This window comes from Lepidochelys olivacea (genome assembly GCF_965140295.1).
Source record: "Lepidochelys olivacea isolate rLepOli2 genome assembly, chromosome: 5".
Taxonomy (NCBI): domain Eukaryota; kingdom Metazoa; phylum Chordata; order Testudines; family Cheloniidae; genus Lepidochelys; species Lepidochelys olivacea.
In genome coordinates, this window is record NC_140415.1 from 22,907,135 (window position 1) to 22,917,554 (window position 10,420).

General features: G+C 46.9%; 1 protein-coding gene across 2 annotated transcripts in view; it reads right to left on the minus strand.

The window, feature by feature from the left end:
- CCBE1 (collagen and calcium binding EGF domains 1) overlaps positions 1-3,975 on the minus strand; it is a 228,529-nt gene extending 224,554 nt beyond the window's left edge. For both annotated transcript variants that reach the window (XR_014711834.1, XM_084629503.1), the window contains exons 1-2: positions 3,516-3,975; positions 3,289-3,369 (exon numbers count right to left, since the gene is read on the minus strand). Coding sequence is in view for 1 of the 2 variants with exons in the window: in XM_084629503.1 (XP_084485629.1) it covers positions 3,289-3,369; positions 3,516-3,643 (209 nt within the window). In the remaining variant the exon portion in view is untranslated. The remainder of the gene's footprint in view (positions 1-3,288; positions 3,370-3,515) is intronic.
- Positions 3,976-10,420: the final 6,445 nt, after the last annotated feature.

Below are 10,420 nucleotides of genomic sequence, written 5' to 3' on the forward strand. Positions count from 1 at the left end.
AAGAGGGGCTGATCCATGGGCCCAGCCAGCGGGTGGGAGGCACTGGTGGAGTGCGGGGCTGAGCCGATAAGGGGGTTGCCAGTGGTCCCCCAATTTTTGTGGCATCTGCAAACTTTATCAGTGTTGGTCTTATGTTTTCTTCCAGGTCGCTGATAAAAATGTTAAATAGCATAAGGCCAAAACCATTCCCTGAGGGATCCAACTGGAAACACATCCACTAGTGACAATTCCCCGTTTACAGTCAGAGGAGAGGCAGGACCTGTGTGCACTGCAAAGCTACATTTCAAACCACCTATACCTATACTAAATAAAAGGCATTGTGAAAAGAAAAACAATCTGTCACCAAAAGAGGTTTTTAAAAACTCCCCTTTGTTTTCTATCATTTAGGGACTTCTTTAATGCCTTTCACTAGCACTAAAGTGCTTTCACCGTATCGCATGCTCCCTATATGTAATAGCAGACAGATCACTTCTCGCACACACACCCCAATGCAGTTACCTCTGGAAGTGGCTCTGTAGAGGGAAGTGCCTCTCAGAGGCTAAACATCTTGTCTGAGAGAGACTAGATTACTCAGAGGACATTGGTAATTAGATATTTGTTTGCTTGCAGTTTATGTCTTTGACAAAGTCTCTGGGTACATTTACAGCAGTTAGAAACAATTCCAGTTTTGATAATTTCTTGCAAACAACCGTATATAAAGAGGACATTCCTCAAATTTACAAACATATAATATAAAGTGGAAACTCAGAGACAGTATCTCTGATCAATAACTGCAGGAAGGCCATTCTTAAAACATAACATCCTTCCCATCAACTTATCTCAGGCAAAGGCCTAAGTAAATAGATGGATTTATGAACCATACCCCAAAGGTTAAACTCAGGCTCTTTCAGATCAACAGGAAAAGTGAGTATGACAGTCCAAAACCACTCCACTAAGAACATCTGGCCTGCACACCCCAAACATTCAAATCTAGGGGCTGCTAGCTAGGGCATGTTGGCTGATTTTAAATGCAGCCCTCATTAGTGCATGGCAAGAGGAAGTGTCAGTTATGCAAATCATGCAGGGTTTCATACATCAATATCATTCCCTTGAATTGCACCCCTGTGGAATATGAAACCATTCACTTCTAAGACATATGCTATAGCCTGGCACAGATGAAAACCAGCAATGATCGAAAGCCATAATTATATGATGGTGTTTTCAGTGGGTTCATAATAGACAAGTATCTATCTAAATATATTTGTCACTATTGGTACCTTTGTTGGTAGTCACAGCACAGAGGTCAATGGTGAAATGGGCCCAGGGATTGAATTATCCCCTTACCCCTGTTGGTTGTTCACTCAAGAGTAAGATTTAGACAAATGCTACCAGAGCAATGTATTTGGAAGCCTATACTGCTACTCCTCAGGCTGTACCTTTCTGTGGATGGAGAGCTGCTATAATTTAGCAAATGTTACTAGTACAGCAGGGGTTACCTGTTACAGTCCCTAACTCAACCTCACCAGAGCACGTGCTGGATACATTGCATCCCATTCACTCCACAGAGCAACTTCCCTGAGTCTAAGCGCTAAGCAGATACAGCTGCTGAAAGACTTTGCAAGGGAAAATGACCAAGCCAGTCAAATGTTAAACATTTCTTTCTGGCTGACTTTAGATACAACTTTTATAAACAACATGCAACCATTAAACCAGCTATTCATCTTCTCGATAGGACTGTCATGAATGTTTACGTGTGTACTACTATCAGCGTCCCATAGCCTACAAACTCCAAATACACACACTTACACACACAAAATACACACTCTCACTGTCACCACACACTCGCTGATCACAACAGTCACACTAGTGCCATAACACCCCATCCATCATAACACACACACAAAGAGACCGTCAGGCATTCTCATACAGACAGACACCCACTCATAGGATTGAGCCAGGTCTGGGAACTTCACTACACAATGTCTGGTGCCACACCAGCAACTGTGACCACTCTGCCTGGCACAACAGCCTTCAGGAGGCTGTGTGTTTGATGACGACACTCACCACAATACAACAATCACACAACTGCCATAATACACCATCAATCACAACACACAAAGACAAGCACACACTATCACTACACAATCCCCTGCCACACAAGAGTCATACACGCCTGCCAGAGGCAGCAGTCACACTGTGTAACAAGCACACTCTCACAGCCACACAACACAACACACAAGTGTCACACACACAAGGAGACGGTCATACATTCTCATACCGACAAGCACACACCAGCTGTCACAACACAATGCACCTCCCCACAAACACAGGAGGCAGTCCTATTCTGGTAGCAAGTACGCACACTCTCACAACACAGTGACCATACCGCACAAGGCACCGGTGGCACACACTCAGGAGGTGGCAGTCCCACATGCTGGTAACACACACACACACACAGAGAAGAGGGAAGTCCCCGTAACAAACACACGCACACAGGAGGGAGAGCTCAGTGGTTTGAGCATTGGCCTGCTAAACCCAGGGTTGTGAGTTCAATCCTTGAGGGGGCCATTTAGGGATCTGGGGCAAAAATTGGGGATCGCTCCTGCCTTGAGCAGGGGGTTGGACTAGATGACCTCCTGAGGTCCCTTCAGCCCTGAGATTCTGTGTGATATCTGAGTGTGTGAGCAGTCCCAGGTGCTGGTAACAGCATACAGAGGAGAAGGCAGCAGTCCCCGCAACACACCCACACCCCGAGGCGGCAGTCCCACGTGCTAGTAACACGCACCCAGAGAAGGAGAACGCACGCAGGCACACACACACAAGGAGACGGCGGTCCCACGTGCCAGTAACACACACTAACACACACACACGGAGGAGGAGGAGGGGGTGGCAGTCCAGGTAACACACACCGCCAGAGACGGCGGTCCCACGTGCCGGTAACACACACACACACGCCCGTGCCGGTAACACACACACACAGAGGAGGAGGAGGGGGTGGCGGTCCCACGTGCCGGTAACACACACACACACACACACACACAGAGGAGGAGGAGGGGGTGGCGGTCCCACGTGCCGGTAACACACACACACACACACACACACAGAGGAGGAGGAGGGGGTGGCGGTCCCACGTGCCGGTAACACACACACACACACACACAGAGGAGGAGGAGGGGGTGGCGGTCCCACGTGCCGGTAACACACACACACACACACAGAGGAGGAGGAGGGGGTGGCGGTCCCACGTGCCGGTAACACACACACACACACACACACCCGCCCGCCCGCCCGCGGCCCCGCCCCGCTCACCTGAAGCAGGTGGCCAGCTCGCCGCTGGGTTTCAGGCACGGGTACCGGCTGGTGGCGATCTTGTTCTCGGAACAAACCTCCCTGCGGGGGAAGCCGGAGAGAAGAGGCGGCTTTAGCCAGAGCCCGAGCGGGGCCGGGCAGCGGCGCGGGGGCGCCCCGGGCTGGGGCTGCCAGGTGCAGCCCGGGGCTCTCGGCGGCGCGGGCGGGGGACGAAGCGGGGGACCCACCTGTCGCGCTCCTCGGGCTCCTCCCGGTAGGTCCAGGTGTGCCCCAGCGCCAGGAGCAGGAGCAGGGCAGCCAGGCTCCGGGGCAGCCGCCGCCGCCCTGCCTCTCCCGGGCCGCTCTGCAGCACCATCGGGCGGCCTCTGCTTCCGCAGCTCCCTCGGCCTCCTCGGAGAGCAGCGCCGCAGCCCCTGCCTACCCCGCCTGCCGAGGAGGAGAGCGGCCCCCTGCGGCGGCCAGAGGGTAGCTGGGGGACGTGGAGAGGAGCGGCCGCGGCAGCCAGATGTTCCACCGGAGACAGGCAGCGGTACCCGGGGGCTGGGGAGTCCTCGCCAGAGGCACAGGCACTGAGGATAGTGGTAGCCAGATGTTGCAGAGGGGGCAGGCAGGGGCAGCTAGGGGACGAGGCAAAGGCTCGAGGTATCTAGATGTTGCAGAGGCGGCAGGGGCAGCTGGGGGGGGAGGGCTGGCGATGAGACAGACGCTGGGGTAGCCAGATGTTGCAGGGGGGGCAGACAGGGGTAGCTGGGGGGTTGACAACAGACAGACGCTGGGGTAGCCGGATATTGCCGGGGGGGGCAGACAGGGGTAACGGGAGGGGGGGGTTGAGAATAAGGCAGACGCTGGGGTTGCCAGATGTTGCCGGGGGGGGCAGACAGGGGTAGCTGGGGGGTTGACAACAGACAGACGCTGGGGTGGCCAGATGTTGCGGAGGGGGCAGACAGGGGTAACGGGGGGGGGGGGGGTTGAGAACCAGGCAGACGCTGGGGTAGCCGGATATTGCCGGGGGGGGCAGACAGGGGTAACGGGAGGGGGGGGGGGTTGAGAACCAGGCAGACGCTGGGGTTGCCAGATGTTGCCGGGGGGGCAGACAGGGGTAGCTGGGGGGGGTTGAGAACCAGGCAGACGCTGGGGTGGCCAGATGTTGCGGAGGGGGTGTCTAGGGGCTTCAGCAAGAGGTGGGGCTGGACGCGGGAGAGAAGTTCCCTGGAGCCTGAGTCCCTGTCCGCAGGCAAGTGCCGAGGCAAGCCGCGCTGGAGTTGTGTGGCTGTCGGGGAGGGGGGGTGTGTATTTACGGGGGGCCGGAGCGGGGGGGGGGATCAGTTTCCTAGCGTAGGGATCTCCCCGGGCTCCTGGAGACGCAGTTCTTCGTCTCCTGTGCTACACGCGGGGACATCGCCCTTGCCCTGGTCCGTTTTAAATGACTCGCGCTCCAGACTCAGCCCTGTGCTCTTTGCTGCCCAGCGATCCTGCCGCCGAAGGAAGAGACCGAAACACGCCAGAGAGACTTGGATGAAAAAACGAAAGGTCCCAGAAACCGAAAGACTCTGAGACAGAAACCCCCCAACACTGTAAAGCTGCCCTCGGCAGTAGGAATGATGGGAGGCTGAGTGCCGGCACATGGCTGCCTTCCAGATCCAGCCTTATCCCACACGTCTCTCTCACAAGGACAGCGTAGCCACAGGATCTCTGCTACAAGTGTTGTTTACCCTTGTGCGCAGTTACCCCTTCCGCCCCATTCCCAGAAGGGAGATCAACTGATAAAACAGTGCATCAGCTGGGGCCCACTGCACCGTGTCATCCTGCTTTTATAGTTCGGGCGCAAATACCATAGAGGAACAAACCCGCCTAATGACCCTACGCTTGCAAATTGGGAGGAGAGCTGAGAAACACTAAATCCCTAAATGGGCTTTGAGAGTAGGGGGTGCTGTCTACAACCATGGAAGGCTTTGGGACAAAAGAGAGCGCTTACAGCTACAGTCCTTTCACCTGTAGCGCTGGAAACAGTTTACAGAAGCAGCATTATAATCCCATTTTACAGCCGGAGAAACTGAGGAACAGAGTTTAAAGACCAAATTGTAGACCCCTTTACGCCCACCACTAACCCCGCTGACCTCGCTACAGTGAATAAAGCCACATTGTGAATACTGTGAGTAAATTGTTCAATACCACCCAGGCAAACTGGAAGGATTGAATTTCAGGGCCTTTCAGAAATTTCCCCGAACTGCCAACCAGACTCTGCTTAGCTATAACAACCCCACCCATAAACAGTTTTGTTCTATTACATACACTAGCAAAAACTGCTTTTCTTAACATGTACTTTTATGTTTTGGGGGTATTTGAAGGTCCTATCTCACAATTATAATAAGCTGCTTCTGTATCTCACTAAAGCATAGATTGTTGTTATTGGCAGATTTTTGTTTTCAGTAGGGAGATGCTTTAAGTGTTTCTTCCATTCTAGTTCCTTCTGGTCAAAATAAGGAGTAGGCAGAGACAGAGCCCAGTCCTACCTCACTGAAGTCCATGAGTTTTGGGGGTGTTCCTGGCAGGGGTAAGCCCTAAACTTCTCATTCAGACTCTCTCAAAATCTGAGATAACAGGGAACAAAAGACAGGAACCTGATGTTTGGATCTCGGGGCTTTGTAAGCACCTGTTTCCATATAATGTTCCTTCCCTTCCCCTCCACTCCCCAAGGAGGATAGTATCCAATAACAGAGTTTGAAAGGAAGAGAAGCTTGCACTGCTACAACCCATACTCTGCCTATCTATGGAGTAACAAAAGAACTATTTTCTAGTGATGCTAATCCAGCATTTTTCACAAGCAGTAAAATTCTCCCCCCTAAGTTTTGATTATTATTTTTTTTAAATTTAAAGAGATGGACACAAATGGGAGTAATTTGTCACATCCCCTCCAATCATAATACCACACTTCAGATAAGTTCCAAGTTTCACATCTTGGGAAAGTCTATGATTTTATTTTTTCTGTAAAGATAGGCTAAGTGGGATGTATAGATTTTTGTAAGTCATTACTGTAACTTTTGTAGTACGTAGGCACTGTAATTCAGTACCTATGCTACGCTTATTGTTTTATGTTTATCACCCATTTATGTAAGAAAGTTTGTACTATCAACAATATTGTTTATCTTTAGTAAAAACTAGCAACAAAGGCCTACACTTGCTTCATTTGACATATGTAAGTAGTCCCACTGACTTTAAGGAAACTACATGTATACAAAGTTAAGCATGTACATTATATCTTTGCAAGATCAGGGCCTAAAAAATACAATATAAGAAGTATTTTAGATATGACCATGATATACAAAACTAAACAAGTTTAAGTAAGTTTGGATAATATCCAAACACAGGCCTTTTTTTTTTCCAATTAGTAATTTTATTACCAGCTAACACATAAAAGATGTGGGTTAGATCTTTTTGCTTTGTCTCATTTTTAAATGGACGTGCAGCCAAGCCTATTAGGAGCACAAGGGTTACATTTTAAAAAGTGTTGAAGTGTGCCATTCGTTAAGAAAACACTGAAGTGGTCTGATTGCCCCAGGCAGGAATAATCTAGAGGTTTTTGTTTGTTTTTTTAAATACAATAAATAGCCATAAAGTGCTTTTTTGGTGTGAGGGATGCTTTTGTCCTTGCATCGAGGCAAACTTTGTTTTGTTTTGACTTGCACTACTCAAGTATGTATAAAGTTGATAAAGCTACGTGTGAAATTTTGGAGCAGTCTCAAAAAGGAGATGAGGAATTCAGCATAATAGTGGTGCATATTAACAATTTCCTTGGTGTTGTTTATGCAGGAATACAAACATTATTGTGACCCTATGTGTTTTTACAAATGATAATATTGATTAAACATCATACAAATTCAGGTTTTTTCTGGGATTTCACAAGTAGTTTGAGTATTTCATAAACAAGGTTAATCAACTGCACATTAATAAAGAATCTTTCATATGCCCACTTCTGGAGCAGGAGGGCACAACCATCTAGGACATTGCATCACAGTGGTGCAATGAAATTGAAATGTGGAAAGACACCATGGCAAGCCCTGACTCATCCAAAATACATCTCTAAAGAGATCACAAGGCCTTGAGTTAATATACTGTTATGGAGCTTTTAGGCGCTAGCAGTCAGAGCTCCACTGTGCTGGGCATTGCCCCTAAAAATTGAAATCGTAAAGGGTGATTATGATGTATAAAGATGACTTTAAAGTATTCCTTCCTCTGCACAAAAAGGGTGTCCTCCCCCCACCACACACACCCCTTAGAAATAGGAAAACTTCCAAAAAGACTTCTAGCAATTCAGTCTTCCTTGGTTTTGCTAGAACTCTTGTTGGAAGTTTCAGAGATGTGCATTCTCTTAGCCCTTTATTGAAAGAGTGACTGTACTTATATTTAACAGACACATCTTGTCAAACATCTCCCATGTGTGTAAATTAAAAAGATGTTAAATAAAGAACAGATTTTAAACAGTCTGAATAAAAATCACTACCGCTCTCACCTGGGTTTCATTTGCACCATGTAGCTTTGCTGTCATAATCCTGTGTAATCCAGTTATCATTAAAGCCTTCTAGTGAAATCAAGGCAGAACAGACCTGATGTTTAAACAAACAGAAGAAAGGTTTTTGAAGACATTTCTCAGGTCTTCCTTCTATCTCAAAGAATCCATTAAAGTTTCAGAAGTCATTTTTTCCCTTTTGCATGTTACTTTTCTTATAAGAAAGGCCTCTAAACTTCATGGTGTTGAACTAACCTGTCTCAGAAGATGAAGGCATAAACTGAACTTGTCCAGATTTGAACATGTGGTTCCAAGGAGTATTCCAGGCCTGACGTTTATACATCTAAATTATCCCTCTGTTGGGTAACTTGGGAATTACTATGCTATTTCAGACTAATAGCCCATCTAGTACAGCATCCCATTTCTGAGAGCAGCCAGGACCAGATGCTAGTGAAGAAGGTGCAAGAAAGACTTCTTCTCTAGTGAGTAATTATGCAATAACTAGTCTACGGAGTGGGGGCAAGCAGTTCTTCCTCATCAGTTAGTGGCTGACAAAGAGGGGAATAATAGGCAGAGGACTAGGAGAATGGGGAAGAGAAAGTCAGAGAAAAGAAGACTGGAGAGAAGGAGAACTGGTAGAGATGATGACATGGGATAAAAAAACAGAGAAGGGTTGGGAGGATAAGCAGAGAGCAGCAAGAGGAAGGATAGAGAAATGAAAAACAGAAGGCAGGAGTGAGGTGGGAGAGAGAGAAGGAATGCGGGAAAATAGGAGAAAAGAAGCTGAGGAAAGAAAAGCAAAGTGGTGAGTGAGACTGACATGGGTGGCCACATTCAGCCCTGGTGGAAGCAGATGTGAATTCACTGCATTCAGAGGGTAAGAAAAGGAAGTGAGACACAAGGAAGTGGGGAACAATTGGGGGGGGGGAATGACAGAAGTGAGGTGGGGAAAGAAGCTAAAATGTTAGTGGTGCAAAGAGTATGATCTAGAGGTGGATGGTGAGGGATAAGAGCTACAAAAAGGGAACAGGAAGCAGAGGGGAGTACCTTCTGGCAGGGAAAAGTAGTTACCCTGCCCATCTATTTACTTCATCTATCTCATTTCTCATACACCGAGACAATAAGCTCTTTGGGGAAAGAACTATTTCTTTTACTTCGCCCTTGCACAATGGGATGCAATCCCTGACTGGGGGCCTCTAGGTGCTATTGTACAAATTAATATTAAATAAAAACAAGTAGACAGAAAAGCAGAGTGGGGAAGGCGCTCTTGTCATTATCATTATTATGGAGCTTAATCGACTAGGGGACAAGGGACATTAGCCCTTTATCAGATATTATCATTAAAAATGCTTTAATACTGGTTGAAGGTATATTCAATTAGATTTGTGTAGCTTTACCCCATCTGATGGAGAAGTAAGTTTGGAAAAAGATACTTTAGAAACATCTATACAATGGACAACATCATGCTGCCTCTAAAGGCCATCACAGCTACTGAAAGGAAATACATAAAACTGCTTTCTGCCTTTCACAAATACTTACAGAGCTCATCTTAGATTACTAACAAAAACAAATGGCTTTTGAAAATGTCCACTAAAACAATAGCACTGCTGACCAAGCAGAAAATAAGTAAACAGTAGCTCTAATCCACCAAAAACATAGACAACCACATATATGGCACATGAGAGGACACTAAACAGAGCTGACATTTTCTCTCAGGTTAGTTTTGGGTTTCATTTTGTTATAAAAGAGGAGAGCTGAAGAATGCAAAATCTTTCACAGTATACTGGCTATCAGTCACCAATGGCCTCTGAAGTATGCATGTGCTTCTTGTCAGATGACACGGCTTTGGTCATCCTTCTAAATTTAGAGACAGTAAAACAAAATAGTCCCCTTTGATTTAATCCTTGCAATTATTAGAACAAGGTCTCTGTGTGAGGAGCTGTGAAATTTTCAAACTGTTCCATCCAGTTGTATCATTGCTAGAGTAACCATCACTTTGGCATGTAGTTTTATATCCAAAAGAAAATGCAACCCTGGAGATTCTTGCTCACATGTATGGGACAGAAATGACTGATACATTTTTAATCAGGAAGGAGTTTTTCTGCCACCCATATACTGACACGGATCTCTGGAGCCTTACCTGTGTGGTTCCATGAGTAGAGCGTAAGACTTGGAATCTATAAGAGAGCTTATTGAATAGTCAGCATCAAACCAGGAATTTGGCAGCTCTGCCTTTTTTTGGTTTGCAAATAATTCACGAACCAATTTTGATTTCTGTGCATGAACTCAGTGTTCACATAGCAAGACAGATTAAACGTCATTAATCAATGTGTTTGAAAACTGCAAGAAAGATGTACTTGTGACTAAGGCATAGGAGGCCTGGATTCAGTTCCCCATTCTGTCAGACTTCCGGTGTGATCTTGGGCAACTCACTTAATCTCTGTAACATCTGTACCTTTTGTCCACCTTTTCTATTTAAACTATGCTTTCCAGGGCCAGAGGTATTTCTATTTGCATCGCATAATAGAGCCCTGCTCTCAGTTGTGGCATCTAGGTGCTTATGGTAATACAAACTATTAACAGTCCCTTCAATTATTCATTATTTGCAGTGTGTGGTCCTGTGGT